Genomic DNA, 17,842 nt, shown 5'->3' on the forward strand with positions numbered 1-17,842 from the left:
ACGTCGTCGTCCTTCTCTGCCCATGCGCAGTGTTCTGGCGTTGAAATTTCAATGCATTCAAAGCTGCAGTTTCGAGCTTTTCCCGTTTGCAACACACAAATTTTGATTTCAGTTGTGATTTTCTTTTGGCACACCAGGTGCAACATTGTGCAAATATTGAAATTGTGCAAATATGGGAATTACGGTGAGTGCAGAAATCAGTATGCAAATTTAAACCAATATTTAAAAAGGTATATGTATATGTATAAATTTAAAAAAATAAACTACTGAAAGTTTTTAAATCAAAATTGTTTCACTTTAATAATTGAAATCTACTTCGTATTCACAAGTTTTCGAAAGTTTAATTTAAAATATTTTAGTTTTAGTTTTTTCTTATCAAACTTCTATTGAGATTGTTAAAAATCTCTCTGAATTCCTAGAGTACTTAGTATGAAAGATGGGGTAGTAGTATAAAAAATATTATAAAAAACTTAGTATACAGGATACAGTAGTAGTAGAATGTATATTTAATATACTTTAATGATGCCAACACCGTAATAGCTAAAGCTATTGAAATGTAAGATTGTTTAGATACAAGCAAGTAGAGTAGAATATATAATCAAGTATCAACTTAGTAGTATGTAAATAAGTAAAATAAACTTTGGCATCAAATATCTAGCTACATTTAAATACTTGTATTCCTTATCTTGTGATTATTCTCAGAATATCTTCGACTGTTTGCACGTATAGCCTGTTTCTTTTACTTCATTAGTTATACCCAGCACTTGAAGTTGATAGGGTATTATAATTGGTAACAAAATGTGTCAACATGGGAGTCATATCCTCAATTCATTTAGAACTAAGCGCAATGCATGAGTGTGTGTGCTAGCTCTCCTAGCTCCAATTAAGTCAAGTCGTTGGGGCATGCTAAGTAAATGGCATTCACAGAGTCGGTTATGAATACTTAATGAATCCATTCAGTTGCATTCAAAACGATACGAATGAAACGAAAGTCAAGTCAAATGAAAGCTTTTTATTTTGGGGGGCGGACAACAGCAGCAACAAGCTTCGCCCACACACAAAGCACGCTCTGGCTTCTACTCGCGTTCTTTCTCTCTCGCTCTCGCACCCATTACCCCTCATTCTTTCCCTCTCTCACTCTCGCACGCGTTCGTTCTCTCACTCTCTCTCTCTCTCTCTGGCTTTATTCGTGCTTGCTTCGGCTTGAATGGTCGTCCTGTTGTGTATAAATTGAAGAAGCCTCGCGATTTTGATGTCACTCTTGGTTCCGTCTTGACTGTGGCTGGTGCAAAGTGCCGAGTCCTTGTGCCGAGTTCTTGGAGCAGAGCAGCAGAAGAAGGCGTAGGAGTGTGACGCCATGTTGTGAAAAGTGTCTACCATTTGTATTTACACACAAAAAAGGCAACTAAAGAAAACACTCTATACATTTTTGTGTAGTGCATAAAAACAAAAATAATAACAATAAACAAATAAGCAAATAATCGAGCGAAACGTGAAACGAAAAAACTGCGTAAGAAAAGTGCAAAATTTTCTGTGCGGACGTCCATTGATTTGTTTGTTGGTAAGCGTGGGGCGTTGTGTCAATAAGTCAAAACGAACTTGTTTCAATCCCTCAATGCAGGTCCCATAATAGGCTTTATTACGAGCGTAAGACCCGCTTTTGTCAGTTGAGCGACTGTTACAGGCGTCTACTGAATAAATAATGTCCGAGCTTCGAGCTCAAACAAACTGTTGGATAACAAGCACACACAACAACAACGACAGCAGCAGCAAAAAAAAAGTGACATGGAAAAAGGTTCCGCACACTTTTGCAAGCAATTTAAAATAAATGAAGAACCGCTTTCACTTAGTAGCCCCCTAGGCAAGTCCTGGGCCATGTTAAAGCATTTAATTAGGCACGTCGCAAAAGACCTTAATACTATATGCATACACAAACACACATACATACATATTTACGATACACATACATACATTATGAGACATATTCCGCTCAATCTGTGCGCTCTCCCAATTGAATTTGTCTCAATTTGATTGCCTTGCCCCGAAATCAACACTCGCAACTGGCAACTCGCAGTTCGCAGTTCGCAGCTCGCAGAATATTCGCTGGAGCTCGCTGACAAAATGTAATTATGTTGGCTCGCTGCACGAGCCAATTTGCATCTCCTGCTTCTGCTCCTGCCATATACTGTCGCAGTTGTTAGTGTCACATCCTGTATGTATAATATGGCTTTCACTTAGCGCCAGCATCTGATGTCGGTCCCTGCATGCGCAGCCTATTAAAATGGTCAGCACTAAAGTAGGCAACAGTTTTTTTTTGCTCCTATTTGCTGTCCCTCGAAACTCCTTTGTTCTTTTGCAGATCTAAGAAATTAATATAGTATATATAGATGACTACCAACTGCTGCTTGAAAGCAATCATAATGCCATTATACAGAGTCTCAGCTTGTGAAGCAGTAAAATATTACGCATTCGCATTGTTGCCTGCGCGATATTGAAGACCTTCTGAGTAAGATTAAAGACATGTATGTAAAGTATCTTCTTTGATTACTTTTGAAATCTAGCAGATTTTGGCAGCATATTAATTTCTTCAAATACTATGGTGCGACAAAAATAGATATGACAGATATATTTAGAATTGTGCAGAACTAAGCTTGACATTTAAACATCTCTAGCATTAAATTTACAACACAACAATGAAATATAAATCTTGTACTGCAGACAAGCAAAAAGTTTATTAATTCATTAAAGATAATTGAATTAAAAAGATGTATGTAATGTGTCGTAACTTTCAAGGTTAATCAATTAGCACATTGACAATCAAATTATAATTAGATGATAAAAGTTTTCTTCAAACTGTTGCGCTTCAAAGAAAACACTTTTCATTTATGCTAAACTGAAAGACTGCCGTCAATTTAGTCTGAGATCAAGATTACGCAAAGATGTTCAAACAGAATTGTGTATTTTTTTTGCCATGTCTGCACGTTGAAGTTTAATCCAGACTGAGGCGTAGTAGAGTCTCGTTAAGCTTAGACAAGACAAGACAAGAGGCAGTCAAGCAGCAGTAATAATATTATAAATGCAATAACAAAAGCACAAAAACTAAATAATAAAAACAACATAGCAGTAAAGGAAAATAAATAAAAGGGGGAAGCGCAGAAAGTCGGTCGCTGTAACGCAAAGCAAAAGCAGCTGCCTTGACATTTAATGGCGCTTAAAGTCAGCGTAGACGTCGACTCGGTATCATAAATTCCATGGCAATGCGAGTCGAGTGCGGCTAACAGGATGAAGGGTGGGGTGGTTGGGTTGACTTTATTGAAAACTATGAGCCAACTGTGCGCAAAATGGGTGTGTATACCTTTTCCTTTAACCATATGATAGAGCGACCGCAGAGCAACAGGCATAAGATGTCACTGCGGGTGTATACGTGATATAACGTATACGCAGCGTGTGGAGTCAGAGAAAAGCCAATGCCAGAAGCTTTTCTGCAGCATGAAATATAATTGTCAAACGAGAGAAATGGGAACCGAATGGAACGTTGAGGAATGTTGGCAAAACTCGTGGCTCAAATATGCACACACATTGGAATTTTATTGATTTATTTTTGCGGCTGCTTTGCGTCAGCAGTTCATTAGAGGTCCAGAGATGAGAAAATAATTGAAATACCTTTCACCCAAATGCCAAATGCTTCATCTCTCCCCCATCCCTATTTGCATAGTTATGCTCACGAAAATTCGCATAATTGGAAATGTTATATGGCATGTCAGCAGAGGCCACGTAATGAACTACTTATAGGTAGGTGGCAATGACACTTGATATCACGACAGCAGAAACAGCAGCACAAGTCAGCAAACGCTTTAAAGTGTAAATGTAATTAAAAGTTTTACCTGGGGGTTATGCACGGGCATTACGAGAATTCCTTTTTTTTTCATCTTTTTGAGCACCTGAAACGTGCCAAGCATAAAATGTATTTAATGCGTTTATCCTTGATACTTTATCCTTTTACTTTTTAATGGCCCTGCAGCCGTATTAAAGTTGCCGACGACCAGCAACAGAACAACAACAGCAGCGTCAGCATCAGGAGTAACGATGTCTGTTCAATTGGCTGTTGTCGTGGCTGCTGTTGCCTATCTGGGGCTGGGTCTCATTGCCTCAGTCCATGCAACGCCGCAGCATGCCGCCTACTCTCTCCAGGCGGCAGTCGATGAGCTGCATCGCCGTGAGGCTGCCAAGTATCCTCTGAACGCTCCGCCACCCTCCAGTCATTATGGCGCGGATCCTCTGGACGATTGGGACGAAGGTGAGTCTTTGATTTTATGCAACACCCAAAACAAAAGCATTACGACGCTGCAGGCGATAGACACAGCTTACCGAAAGCCAAGTGAAAAAAGAGTTTGTTAATTTATAAAGCGCTCTAGGGCCTGCACTTAAGTAGCAACACAATTTTGTATAATTATTGTAAATTAATTACATCACCCTTGGCACAGCTTGGAGTATTGTTGACGACACTCCTTCATAAAAACTGCGAATACATGCATTAGGAATTAATGAATTAGACCCTCAGCACATCCTAAAGCCATAGTTGACTACACTCCTAAATGAAAGCTTATGAATTCATTCATCATGAACTGCACCTAGTTGAACATTTGCAACATATTATATATTTTTAGCTGCAATTAATTTGGCATTTCATAGTGATAAATGTAACATTAAAAGAATAACAAAAATGTGTGTAATATATTTCTAATGAAGCTTAGTAACTAAAGCCCTAAATTCATTAGTTTTTTTTAACTACTAATTCCATTTCGCATCGATTAATCTGTTTTAGATGTGAAGCGATAAGTAATTTAGGAATTTGAGAGTTTTTTTCTTCGCTAATTTCTTTTAGATATTTATGTAATATTTATTTCTTTTTAACAGTACGATAAGCAGTTATGAATGAACTTATAATATATATTTTACGATTTACTAATCTTATCGTCTTCAATGCTTTTTTGTATTATTCATACTGAATAGTTAAGTAGTTCAGGAAATTCCCCTGATAAAAAACGACACATTTCATAGGCACTCTTAAAAGCAAGCAATAGGGCCAATCAGCTTAAGTTGAAGCGTAAAACTCTCAGCCAGAATCAGCTGATATTGCCCAACTTAAGCGAATCGCGTAATCAGCAGCAAATCTGAGATGGCATGTCAGGTCAGGTCAGTTCAGGATGGGAGAGTAGAGAGAGCTTGAGAGCTGGTAACTGGGAGCTGTCAGCTGCAGGCAAAGGAAACTGAGACCTGTGAAGAACGGGAAATACAGTTCGTAACTTGAGTTCGAGTGTGAAAGGCAGAGAGGGAGATGGTTGGAGTGACAGCATCAACATCAGCTGTGCCCGCATGTAAGAGAGGCGCACGTGACCCATCGGCTTGCTAACATATAACCCAAAAATAAAATAGAACTTTGCCACATACACCTATATATATAATGCCTTGCCCCCTTGCCCCATATTAACCCCAAATGCACTGCCAATTCAGCTCTCGCCTATTCACATTTTCATTTGTATTATGATTCTTTTTTTTTATTTTTCCACTTCGGCTTTGTCCTTATGAAATGCTGCACAGAAAGCGATTTATTTGGCACTGGCAACAAGTATAAGAATCGGAATCGCCATAGAATAAATAAGGCAATTGCCAAGTACTTAGAGCGCGATAATGATAATGCTAAGAACTATGACATGGGTCTGGGCTCGCCATTTGCCGGTTATGAGTTCGATGATGAGCGCGACCAGCAAACGAATCCCAATCCTAATTCAAATCTCTTTGTGGACGAGAAACGCAAGCGCTCCTCGTCGCCCTTTAGGGAACGTGACGAGCAGTACGGTAAGTAACCCCCCTATACATATACATAAATACACACACACACTCACACACATACAAATGGACACCTTAGGCATAAGAGAGTCGGATTAGATGCGTGTCCACTTGAGTGAGTGCCTCGAATGGATTGGGATAACAATGCTTTTCACTTGTGAGAACTAAAACCACTTAGCTCAGATTAACTTCTGTGCGTGTCTATGTGTGAGTGAATGTATTATGTGTATGCTTGTGTGTGTGCGTACACAAAGAGAAAAATCAAAAAATCGAAAAATAACCAATACTGAGAAAATAGATTTCATCAATCTTGGATAGACTATGAGACATACAGTTAAAATTTTATTGACAGTATTTATTATCTCAATATACTAAATATGCGTTTTTGTATATTTCATTTGTTTGTATATTAATTCGGTACATTTAAGTTAAAGTTTATTGGAGGCGGGTAGCTTGATAATAGATTTCACAAAATAAAAATATCTGGATTTTTACTTTAGTATTTTTATTAATTATTTATTTGTACATTGGAAACTAGATTATATGTTTAGAACTATACTTAATTTTAAATAGAATTGAAAATATATGTTGTAATTCATCTTTAGACTTTTTTCCACGCCTAAGCATAATTTCTTAAGACAATTTATTATTTTATAATAATTTATCTTTAAATTAGTTGCACTTTTAAATGGTAGCCATTTCATTAGTGAATTTTCCTCGCTTTGAATTTAGTTCGCAAGCTTTTCTCTCAATGTAGGCTCTATACGTTTTTAGTCAATGATAAATGCAACGAGCTGGAAGCTAAGGCAAAGACACACATCCTGACTGCCTTCCTGTCATTTGATTTAATAGCTCTGCGGCTCTGCTTGAAAGGACACCAACAACTTGATGCGTGCCCATAAACACTTACAACTCCCACGCACACTCACAAGCACACCCAAGTACACACACATACACCTACTCGCACACACACAATCCCAATTAATTATACAACATAGATTTATAGTCGAGGCACGAGGTTCACTTGGCTGCCTGTCAGCTCGACCCGTTGCCAGTTCAACTTACTCTTTAGCTAAGCTTAGGCTGAAGGTCAAAGTCAAGACACACTTTTGCTTGCCATGTTGCAGACGCCGCCGCACCAGTTGCCGCCGCTTCGTCCGTCTTCCGTGAACGTGAGAACCTGAACAACAATGCCGCCGCCGCCGCTGGAGATGCAGCCAGTCACAGTGAGTTGACCGAGCAGTTCTTGAGGGAGATTGAGGAGGCCGGCGAGCATGAGCGTCAGGATCGTTACAAGGCCGCTTTGAGGCAGCTCTGGGAGAAGTATCAGCAACAGGAGAACGAACTGCTTGGCAATGGCGATCAGGATGAACACGAGCAACAGCAACAGCTCTTCGAGCAGAAGAAACGCATGCGCATGCCTCCATACTATCTGTTGATGCAGAAGAAACGCTCGTATCCAGTGCTGCCCTGGTTGCCCTATAATGGCGACAAGAAGAAGCGATTCCCCGTGGCCAAGCGCGCGGTTGCCGAGTCCCCGTTGGCCAAGACCGATGAGCGTGTGGCCCAGGAGCTAAGCGAACTCTTTGGCAAGCCCGCCGGCGAACAGCAGTCGGAGGAGAAGAAGAAACGTTCGACCGAGGAGCAAACCAAAGCCGCGTCCACAACTCATCAACCGGAGACAGCAGCCACCGCCACAGCTTTGGGTGATATGCGTCTAGAGATCAACTTTCAGCGAGTGAACGTCACGAATGCGGCTCCAAAGGAGACACCAACAGCAGCGCCAGCCAAGGCAGTTGGCACTCCCGAGATGGTCATGCATGGTGGACACACGGGACACCATCGAAAGCGCAGCGAGCATCACTCGGATGAGGAGTACGGCGACCACGATGAACACGATGGTGAGGGCGAGGGAGAAGAAAGTTCCGATGAGGATGATCACGATGAGTTCGATGAGGATGACGAAGCCGAGGGCGAAGGTGAAGGCGATGCTGGCGAGCGACGACGCAAGAAGAAGCGTGCTGCCAATGCCAAACATGTTCATAGTCCAACTGTGGGTCACTTGATGCTGCGTGCCAAAAAATCCATCGATTGGTCGCAATACTTTGGACTCGATCGCAAGAAGAAATCTGAGCAGCTGTCAGAGTAAGTGCAATCCAACAAATCATGAAATTCATTTATTAAATTCTCTTTGTTATTTGTAGAGCCGAAATAAGGAAGGACAGCAAAGAGGAAGTCGAAGAGGATGCCCAGAAGAAGAAGAAGCGCGAACTTGATCCCGAGAAGCTGGAGAGCATGGACAAGAAGTTGCAGTCCATCGAGGACTTCATCATTGATGAGACCATCAAGTATACGGGTGCACACGAGGGCATCAACAACCAGGAGGAGATTCGAAAGCTCAAGGAGCATGTGTTGGCACGCCTAGCGACCGCTTATAGTCTGGAAAAGATGCGTCGGGCACTGGATAAGCTGCGTCAGTCCGTGGATGCTGAGAATCATCTGTTGCGCAATGTCATTGAATCCGATTCGGACGAGAACACATTAGATGAGCGCTGGCCATCGAAGCGCTACAGCGTAAAGAAGGAGCAGGCTGATGAACTGGCAGAGTAAGTAGAATATTTATTGTAGTAGAATATTTATTGTATTTTTTAAGCCAAAAATAATATTTTAGAATTGAATATTATTTCGAATATTTTTATTTTTATTTTAATAATTAGAAAATAAAGTTTCCTAAATGTGCATAGTTTGTATATTTCTATATTTTGTATTTATTTACACAAAATTTATGTAAAGTTGAATAAATAAATAATTACACTTTCTAATAAATAAATACTTTATAAACAGAGACCTACAACAGTCGAAGAAGAAGCGCAGCGGTTACATGCGTTATCCAGATCCGCCCAATGCCATGGAGGAGGCCATGAGCTTGAATGGTGCTCCCTACGAGGCCCTCAACGATGCCTACTTGGGCAACAAGAACTACATCATTGGCTCCAATCAATGTCCCGTTATCGAGTCCATGGCGGAGCGTTGCCGCAGCGTTGATCTCATTTCCGGAGATTTGAACCAAGAGCTTCTTCCACTCTGCGGCGTCCATCAGATTTGCTATCTCTGCGTAAGTTATCCAAAGTGCATCGAAATAAACTAGCTAATCCTGTCAATCTTTCTGATCCGCAGGGCACATCGCAAGTGGCCTGCGATTATCAGTATTTGGCCGAGGCGGACTCCATCTGTGGCAGCAGCAACGAATGCCAGGCTGCAGCTCGCTCCGTGCTGATGATCCTGCGTGGGACTCCCGGACGTCAGCTGGGTCCACGTGAATGTTTGAAGAATCCTTGCTTGTACCGAGCCATGCGTGAGATTGGTCTCTAAATGACCCACGATCCCTTTCTTAACGTCCTTTTGTGTGCGTTTAAAAAGAACGCAACAACAAAAATCTACTAAAAAAAATGATAAATGATAAAAAAGGAATACAAAAAAAAAAAACAAAGAAACGTTGCTGAACTAGCAAATCAAATATTTGATTCAAAATACATATATACATGAATAAATAATACAAGAAATAAGTAAATAATAATGCAGTTAAAGATTTGGATACATTTTGCTGTTGCCAAAGAAGTCAACAGTTCCAACTATAGAGTTTACCTAAAGAGACCTACATCACGAAAACTGAATAGAATTTGAAGCCAACCAAACCCAAAGAAGATACCACATACATACATACATATAGTAATATATACCATATCCAATATCGTATTTGTACATTTCATGTATACTCCATAGTTATATTTTGTTTTCGCCAAGCAGTAGGCACCAGATAAAGTCACATCCGCTGTGTTTATTAATTTATGGAACGCACATTTAATAAATCAATATATGTATGTATTCTTAAACAATATACAACAAACAAAACTTATAATCGACAAATATTTAAAAGAAGAAAAATAACAAAAAAAATCAAAAATCATATTCGTAAATGTATAAACAGTATGTTATTATGTGTAAGCGTTCCAACAAAATGCGATTTATTATTAACAAAATGATCCCCAAAATAATGCTCATTGGCAGCTTTTAATATTAAATATGACCGAAATAATGCTTCAGAGACTAAGACAAAACACAACAACAAAGAAAAATGAAAATGAAAAAATAAATAGATAAAAATAAACAATATCAAGTGAAAATCAAACAAAATTTTTTGATATAGTTTAAACAATTGTTGAGACGCAATTGGCACTATGCAAATAATAGAACACACATAAATGAACTAAAGAAAGGTGTAAAAGTATTAGAATCAGCTTCATACGTATGTTGCCCTATATAAACGTTTAAAAATATATGTACGCATGTATATTATATTGAAGTTTCGGAAAGAGCCCCATTCAAAAAATATAACAATATATAGAAAAGAACATCAGGCCTCAAACATACGTATCGAATGCATTAAACCAAAAGCGGAGATTTTCGAATAATAACTTAAACAATTTTGCTGTACACACATAACAACGAGAATGTTGTATAATTTTTGTTGTTTTGGAGTCGAGTTTACGATGGTTATTTATTAATGTCATTAAAGAAAAAACCGAAAGAATATTCATGATAATTATATATTTGTGTCAGAGCTGGTCTACGAAAAAACATATACTTAAATGTGTTTCAGTGTAAAAACAATAAATGCAAATAACTAAGACAAATATTCTCTAAATAAAATCTATAGATGTGATTATATAATATACATAAGGAGAAAGCAAACTAAAAATGCAAATAGTACCGTAACAAGGAAAATGGAATAAACTCTGCATTGTAATGAATCAAAATATTATTATAAATGTATTTACATCATATATTAATAATGTATGTATGTAATGCCACGGTTCGAACAAGAATTTAAAGAAAACAAATCTTATATGAGAAATATATATATATATACTTATATGTATTGCTATACAGTTATAAATGTAAAATATATAAGCGAGGTCTCATCCACTACGTTTTAAACTTGCTACAAATATATAATGGCTACCAAAAAAAATGGAGTCACATTCTATTTAAAAGTGTAAACCGAGAGACCTCGATAAAAAACAAAAGTGAGTACTTTTTCCTTCAATTGCAACAGTTTGAAGGTTCGATACCTTTTCAAAACGAGTATAATTTAGGCGCTCTGCTTCTGAACAGTGTTGAACAATGGCAGGTGACTCTCAGCTGTTTTCAACAGGGCTCTCATTGCTGTGGTTGTCGTTGTTAGAGTTGTCGAGCTAGCACTACTGCCACATCAGAGTAAGTTGTTTGCTTTTTGTTTGTGTGTTTGAAACAATAATATCAGATTTGGGTAAAATTTGTGTACAAAAAATTAATAGTATGTGTTAAACAATAACAGCATTGCACTCGCCTGACTTCTCGTATGGCGTGGAAGCCAATGTAATTCAAATTGTGAACCGTCAACACAAATTTGGAACACGTCAGATCCCATTTTTTTGTGCAGCATCCGCTACCGATAAAAGCTAATTTATCAATCGGAACCGGAGCAGAATACCGACAACTTGTGCAGCTAAAGACCACGAGCAAGAACAAGAGGTCGACGCAGTAAACCATAAAAAGTGTTAACGACGCGTCATCAATTTGGACGACAAAAGGCAGCGAAGACATGACGGAAACAAGCATTGATGTCAGTGGAGAGATGGAGGTGCCGCCTCGGGCAGCTGGTGGCCAGACAACAAAATGGGATCTACAGAAGTGCGTATTACACAAACAACACAATATATCCTATAGCCTTGGGGGCGAAGTAGTATTCTAAGATAGTATATCCGTCCTAACTATGTGTATAAGGAACAATCTTCTGAGAGTGCTACACAAATTATTCTTATTTAGAATTTGACCTTGCTTGATATCACCCCTTGCTTAATGTTTAAATTAGGAAATGCACAATACCCTCATCTAAATTGTTCTTGATTAAGTACATATTTGTAAATATCGTTTATGGGCCACAGTTTATTAAAGTTCATTATCCAAAAATAATTAAGGCGTATCATAGCTACCGTAGCTTATCAATCTTAATTACGATTGTCGTTACTTAATTCGTTCATCTGAGACTGTTTTATAAATTGTATGAAAGTGGTTATCAGGATATAGTACATTCGACTGTAGCTTTATCATCATAATTGTTCTAATGTTTTTCCTATTTCCAGCATACCCTCACTTCAAAATTTACCCTCTCCTTTGGAATTGATACACACAGTACGACGGTCGTTGCGTCCATGGACAGTGTTCTTCAACATTGGAAATTTTAAGACAGCTGTCAGCATGCAACGTCTAAACAATCGTATTATGCGGAATCTATCTTATTTCCAAAGCAATTACATATTTGTATTCATTGTGCTAATGATATACTGTCTGTAAGTACACATCGATCTATTAGTTATGCGATCTGTATAACAACTGTTTAAACAAATGCATTTTGTTAGGATTACGTCGCCGCTTACATTGTTTGTCGTGGCGGGCGTTGCTTATGGTTGTCATAGGATTCGTACAAAGAACTCGAACGTAACGCTTCTTGGACACACGATATCGCCGAAGCAACAAATTGTCGGTATCAATTTGTGTGCGGCACCTCTGCTGTTCCTGGTCGGAGCTGGCGCCGTATTATTCTGGACACTAGGTGCTTCCTGCTTTGTCATCTTTATGCATGCTATATTCTATAACATTGATGCAATTGTAACGGAAGAGAACGAAGGATTCATGTCGCAGGTCGTTTAATTGCATCCATTGGAATATCTGCCACAGAGGGGGCCTTATTAGACGATAAGTTGCAATATATCTATCTATATAGTATATAGTATATATATTTATATCGAAATCGAACCGAAATGTAGTTAAGTTTTATCAATAACGACCACCGACGACAAAACGATTTCTTCAATCAGCACTACAAAATGATTACACATAAATCCATATGTCTGCATATATATTGTGTACTTAAATTGTCAATTTGGCAAAGGTTGGATCTTTGTGGAATGGTCAGAAAAAGTATAATACACAGTCACAATCGTAAAAGCATAGAAAACACATATTTAAAAACATAGCTATAAATTCACTGTGAGGTATTTTAGAACTACTAAGAACTAGGAATGTTTATAAAATAGATAAGTCTCTTGGTCCTGGTGTACGTCAGGCTGCCGCTCTCTAGGCGTACTGCTGCGAGAGCGTTGTCGTCTCCTGTTGCTCCTGCTCCTCATCGCTGGCATTCTGATCGAGCTTCTCGAAGCCATTGCGATCCAGCAGGCCACCAAGTTTAAAGCCCTCGCTCTTCTCCCAAGCATGCCGGCGACTATGTGTGCCAAATGGTAGGCAACCTGTTGAGATCCGCAGCAAAGGACATAATTATTTTTTTTAGGATTAGGAAAAATATGGGATTACACAAAGAATAATACATTTTGTTTATGTACATGCAGTCATTATGTACATGCGATTAAAAATACGTTCATTCATTCGCTGCAATTTTTGAAATGGAAATAAAAAAAACAATAAACACACTTAACGAGAATAATTATTCATTAGTTTTTGTATAGATTTGTGTATGTGTATTTTGTATAAAATATATATGTTTATGTATATAGTATAAAGTCATAATGCACATAACAATGAGATTATGTAGATGCCAGAGGAATGCAATACTGTTCAAAAGAACTCACAACAAAAGGTAATGTTGAAACTAATCACGAACACGCAACTTAAATGTAGTAAGTTTTATAAGCACAGTATAGACAACTAATACATATGAGAACTGGAGAAATGATTCGAGTTGTTAGAGAGTTAGCACAGACTTTGATTGGACGCAGCCAGCTTGCGATAAACCAAATCACTAGGTGGCATTGCGCTGGTCGTCGCTTGATTACCTCGTTTGCGTCGACGTGCCATAATCAGCGCCAGCACAAATGTGGAGCCAGCAAACAGCAGCATCAGGGATGCCACCAATATGGCCTTGCCACTGGGATGATGTCGCGTTGAGGACGTGGACGTCGTCATTACTGACGTCTCACTCTCACCGCTGTTCATCTTCTGCACCGAGAGCGACATCGGCTTGGCCAGCGATTTGTGCACAAATTTGTGTATGCGCATCGGATTCAATTCAGCTACGTAGATTGCATTGCCATCGGCTGTGACCGCAACGTCGTGTGGATTCTGAAATTCCAAGTTATTGGGTCCGAATTTGGAGATGAGTTTACTGGTGCGCATGCTCATGACAAAGCCATGCACTTCGTTGTAGTGCTGAGGTGAAATTCCCAACTCGCCGGTGGGTCCATTCACAATCACTAACTGACCACCTGTTTAAACGGGCAAGGTTTATGTATTTCATATAAAAACAAGTAATTTGCAACTTACCAGCTGATGGTGTATAGGCCATGCTGAACAGACGATCGCCAATCAGTGGATTGTGGTATTGCGAATGGAAGCTGCCATTGTTTGAGTAAAAGCACTGCACTCGTCCATTTTCACGATCAGCGGCACACAGCAGCTCCAGCTCGGGCACCAGAGTTAAAGCATGCGGAATGGCAAAGAAATTGACAGGTGAAACGTCATACGAGTAGCCACTGAAGGAATTTTGTCCCCAGACCAAGATTTGTTCGCCCTCCTTCGAGTATTTCACAATGCGTGAATTGCAATAGCCATCGGCCACAAAGAAGTCACCATTGTTGAGCACAGCAACGGCAGTTGGCTTACAGAACTTCCTTTTACCCGCACCCGGCTGGAAGGCGGTGCCCAAACTAAGAAGAGGTTGGCCACCAACGCCGCGTGGCGGAAATTTGAAGACCTGGTGCAAGGCAACATCGGTGACCCAGACATTCTCCTCTGGATCAATGGTCAGACCATGTGGCATGTAAAAGCTGTGTCGATGTATAGAAAATTAGACCGATTCAAGCTTAATTATTATAGTATTATTACTTACAAATTTTTACCCCATTCGTAGAGCACTTTGCCGGTCTCGGGCTCAAGACCCAACACGGTGTTCTGTTTAATGGGTCCCTTGTTACGTTCTTGATACACATGCGAGTTGTTAAATGTTATGGAATTCCAGATGCGATCGACGCGATGAAAGATGACAACATGGCCAGCTCCATCCAAGCTGACTGCGGTCACTGCTCCCAGTTTCACATCATTCGCTGGCCAATCATTCTGATACACATAGGCTAAAAGCCAAGTTAGGTGAAATGAGAAAGGTTGGAGACTGGAAATGCCCTGCGGTTACTTACTGGTATTCAATTTGGCCAACTCAGTCTTCACATCGGTTACTTCTGGTTTGGCGCGTTGTCGCCAATTGGCATCCGCTGCTCCGACGCCTTTGATCATCTGCTTGAGCTGTTCATCGCCCAAGGCAACATTAGGCAGATAACGTTGCGCACTTTGATTCTACAATACGATACGTTAATCAGCATATATTTATTGACGCATATTTTTAAAAATATGCCACGGGAGCAAGTATAAATACACACACACTCACACATACACACTCATTGTACACTTTTGTTTGCATACGGTTTGTGACGTCATAATACAAAATCAATATACAAAACATCTGTGTACCCATTTAAGGCGGAAAACATATGTTTCACTCGCTCTTGATTTTTCTATTTGCTAAGAATTTACCTCGGTTACGGAAACAGATGCAACTAGATTGCAGCAGTAACTCCAAAGGATGCAAATCACATAGCAAATGTAAATACTGCGAGTGCTGTTGTTGATCTCATTGTTGTGCGAGCGCGACATGTTGGACGTCTGGAATGTTACGTGTTGCTGGAATGATTCGTAGCGGGCGCACTCTTTTACAGCTTCAGTTAGACTGCTATATACACTACACTTGGGTATTTTCTATTTTTTAACAAATAAACAATTACGATGTTGCAGCAGCCATTTTTACTGGTTGAATGCTGAGCCAGCTGTTAGTGTGACCAGACCTGAAACAGTAGAAATGCCGCACTCGTATAAGCAGTGCACTCAGTTTTTTTTACTTTTCGAACTGACTTTTTTTTCTTATGGGTTTTTACATGGGACGAACGTAACATTCGACATTGCAGTGGAAATAGTCTATAACATTCAAAACTAATCGAAATTTGCGGACAGGGAATCGATTGGCAAACGCTTAAATTGAAAAATAGAATGATGCGCATTTGTATAAATTGGAGCTATGATTGATGTTATAGTTATTCGTAGCTTGACAGTCAAACTAGTAACAATAGAACAAATACCAAAATTAAAGTGCTTTTATAATTATAGTGACTAAAGTGTTCCTTAAAATATTCGTATTTTACGACATACACTAACCGCAACAGGGTTAAAGATAAAACTGTCGTTACAAAATGAGGAATTACGAATGCGAAATATTTGCAATTATAGCGGCTGTCGTATGTGCAGCTGCTTACTCAATAGAGACGACTTATCGCAGTAGCCTAATGCATCCGTATCCGCCCTTTAGCTATTACGACGATGGCATTGATCCTGGCGAAGCTCTTTTCGTAACACCACTGATGAGAAACCATTCTTTGTCCAAGGAGGATATTCAAAGTATGGTTCGTGTCAGGGGCAAACAGTTCCTCAACGTCAAAAGCTATGCGGGTTTTTTGACTGTAAACAGTACCTACAATTCCAATCTGTTCTTTTGGTATTTTCCCGCTGAGCAGCAGCCGGAAAATGCTCCTGTTGTGCTCTGGCTGCAAGGCGGACCCGGGGCATCCTCCATGATTGGTTTGTTCATGGAGAATGGTCCACTGAAATTGCACTCCGAGGGCAAATTGCAAAAGCGCAAGTACAGCTGGAGCAAGACTCACAATACGATCTTTATCGATAGTCCCGTTGGCACAGGATTCAGTTTCACCGACCAGGAGCAGGGTTATGCACGTAATGAAGACGATGTGGGTCGGGATTTGCATGAGGCCTTGAAGCAGCTCTATGAGCTCTTTGATTGGAGCAACTCATCGGGCTTCTGGGTCACAGGCGAATCTTATGCTGGAAAATATGTGCCGGCCTTAGCCTATCACATCCACAGAGCGCAGAAGTCTCGCGGCTTCATGGGAATGCACATTCCTTTGAGGGGCATGGCCATTGGCAATGGATTGTCGGATCCGGTGAACCAGCTCAAATATGGAGACTATCTTTATCAGTTGGGACTGATCGATGACAACGGCCGGGCGGGTTTTCATGCAGTCGAAGCAGCCGCAGAGGAATGCATTCGAAATAAGGATATGGTCGGTGCATTTAAGATATATGACTCTTTGATCCTGGGAGATTTGGACAAAGGTTCAATATTCAAGAACCTAACGGGCTTTGATTGGTTCTACAATTATTTACAGGCCCATGATGATAACTCTTTCACCAAGTTGGGCAATTTTTTGCAATCTGGTGTAACTCGTCGTGCGATTCATGTGGGCAATCTCACCTTTCACAACATGGATAAGGAGAATAAGGTGAAGCATTACCTGATGGAAGATTTTATGGACAGTGTAGCATCTTGGATTGAGGAGCTATTGGAATATTATCCCATCTGCATGTACAGCGGACAATTGGATGTCATTATCGCGTATCCCCTGACACGCAACTATCTTAAACTGTTGAAGTTTTCAGACGCCGATTACTACAAGATTGCGCCACGGAAAATCTGGCGGGTTGATGGAGAATTGGCGGGTTATGTGAAGCAAGCGGGTAATCTGATTGAAGTTTTAGTTCGAAATGCGGGTCATATGGTTCCCTATGACCAACCTAAATGGATGTACGAGCTGATGTATCATCTCACTCATTAAAAACACCCAGTGTGAAATTTATTATTTTGTAAATTGTACTATTTAACGTTTTTACGCGGAGATACCCCAAACGATAATAACAAACAGATGGTTTGAAGTGGTATTATTATTTTTGTTTATAATAAATCTTAGTTTCGAATATATTTTTTTCTGACTGTACTTCTTATAAAATTTAGTTATTTAAAAAAAAACAATGTAATAAA

The 17,842-nt window shown here is 39.7% G+C and overlaps 4 protein-coding genes across 6 annotated transcripts; 3 read left to right on the forward strand and 1 right to left on the reverse strand.

Moving 5' to 3' along the window:
• Window positions 1–36: 36 nt before the first annotated feature.
• On the forward strand, window positions 37–9,344 carry LOC117569916 (uncharacterized). 3 transcript variants are annotated; one of them, XM_034251261.2, is made up of 7 exons: window positions 37–184; window positions 4,022–4,297; window positions 5,602–5,859; window positions 6,978–7,995; window positions 8,055–8,456; window positions 8,695–8,965; window positions 9,028–9,344. In XM_034251261.2, exons 1-7 carry the CDS (start codon window positions 52–54, stop codon window positions 9,220–9,222), a joined length of 2,553 nt encoding a protein of 850 aa, XP_034107152.2. In that variant the 5' UTR covers window positions 37–51; the 3' UTR covers window positions 9,223–9,344. The 3 variants fall into 3 exon arrangements, with proteins under 3 accessions (XP_034107152.2, XP_051859629.1, XP_034107151.1); XM_034251260.2 differs by lacking the exon at window positions 37–184 and adding an exon at window positions 1,266–1,561; XM_052003669.1 differs by lacking the exon at window positions 5,602–5,859.
• A 1,791-nt stretch (window positions 9,345–11,135) lies between these two features.
• LOC117568168 (prenylated Rab acceptor protein 1) lies at window positions 11,136–12,810 on the forward strand. Its single transcript, XM_034248600.2, has 3 exons — window positions 11,136–11,583; window positions 12,036–12,242; window positions 12,312–12,810. The coding sequence occupies exons 1-3, from the start codon at window positions 11,495–11,497 to the stop codon at window positions 12,601–12,603; spliced, it is 588 nt and encodes a 195-aa protein (XP_034104491.1). The 5' UTR covers window positions 11,136–11,494; the 3' UTR covers window positions 12,604–12,810.
• A 10-nt stretch (window positions 12,811–12,820) lies between these two features.
• Window positions 12,821–15,800, reverse strand: LOC117568167 (peptidyl-alpha-hydroxyglycine alpha-amidating lyase 1). The gene is made up of 6 exons (XM_034248598.2): window positions 15,493–15,800; window positions 15,099–15,255; window positions 14,795–15,035; window positions 14,230–14,732; window positions 13,743–14,171; window positions 12,821–13,199 (listed from the first exon to the last, which is right to left on the reverse strand). Exons 1-6 carry the CDS (start codon window positions 15,610–15,612, stop codon window positions 13,030–13,032), a joined length of 1,620 nt encoding a protein of 539 aa, XP_034104489.1. The 5' UTR covers window positions 15,613–15,800; the 3' UTR covers window positions 12,821–13,029.
• Window positions 15,801–16,040: 240 nt separating this feature from the next.
• On the forward strand, window positions 16,041–17,791 carry LOC117571435 (venom serine carboxypeptidase-like). Its single transcript, XM_034253579.2, has one exon. The coding sequence runs from the start codon at window positions 16,203–16,205 to the stop codon at window positions 17,637–17,639; it is 1,437 nt and encodes a 478-aa protein (XP_034109470.1). The 5' UTR covers window positions 16,041–16,202; the 3' UTR covers window positions 17,640–17,791.
• The last annotated feature ends 51 nt before the right edge of the window (window positions 17,792–17,842 follow it).

The sequence above is a fragment of the Drosophila albomicans genome, chromosome 3, assembly GCF_009650485.2.
Source record: "Drosophila albomicans strain 15112-1751.03 chromosome 3, ASM965048v2, whole genome shotgun sequence".
NCBI lineage: Eukaryota > Metazoa > Arthropoda > Insecta > Diptera > Drosophilidae > Drosophila > Drosophila albomicans.

Excerpts from the sequence above, each read along its gene's own strand:
- LOC117568167 (XM_034248598.2), bottom strand. The coding sequence starts at position 15,612 with ATGTCGCGCTCGCACAACAATGAGATCAACAACAGCACTCGCAGTATT. Across the intron at positions 15,256-15,492 it reads CATCTGTTTCCGTAACCGAG|AATCAAAGTGCGCAACGTTA; the intron begins GTAAATTCTTAG and ends ATCGTATTGTAG. Across the intron at positions 14,172-14,229 it reads GGCCTATACACCATCAGCTG|GTGGTCAGTTAGTGATTGTG; the intron begins GTAAGTTGCAAA and ends CCGTTTAAACAG.
- LOC117569916 (XM_034251261.2), top strand. The coding sequence starts at position 52 with ATGCATTCAAAGCTGCAGTTTCGAGCTTTTCCCGTTTGCAACACACAA. Across the intron at positions 185-4,021 it reads GTGCAAATATGGGAATTACG|CCGTATTAAAGTTGCCGACG; the intron begins GTGAGTGCAGAA and ends ATGGCCCTGCAG. Across the intron at positions 5,860-6,977 it reads GGAACGTGACGAGCAGTACG|ACGCCGCCGCACCAGTTGCC; the intron begins GTAAGTAACCCC and ends GCCATGTTGCAG.
- LOC117571435 (XM_034253579.2), top strand. The coding sequence starts at position 16,203 with ATGAGGAATTACGAATGCGAAATATTTGCAATTATAGCGGCTGTCGTA.
- LOC117568168 (XM_034248600.2), top strand. The coding sequence starts at position 11,495 with ATGACGGAAACAAGCATTGATGTCAGTGGAGAGATGGAGGTGCCGCCT. Across the intron at positions 11,584-12,035 it reads ACAAAATGGGATCTACAGAA|CATACCCTCACTTCAAAATT; the intron begins GTGCGTATTACA and ends TCCTATTTCCAG. Across the intron at positions 12,243-12,311 it reads GTGCTAATGATATACTGTCT|GATTACGTCGCCGCTTACAT; the intron begins GTAAGTACACAT and ends GCATTTTGTTAG.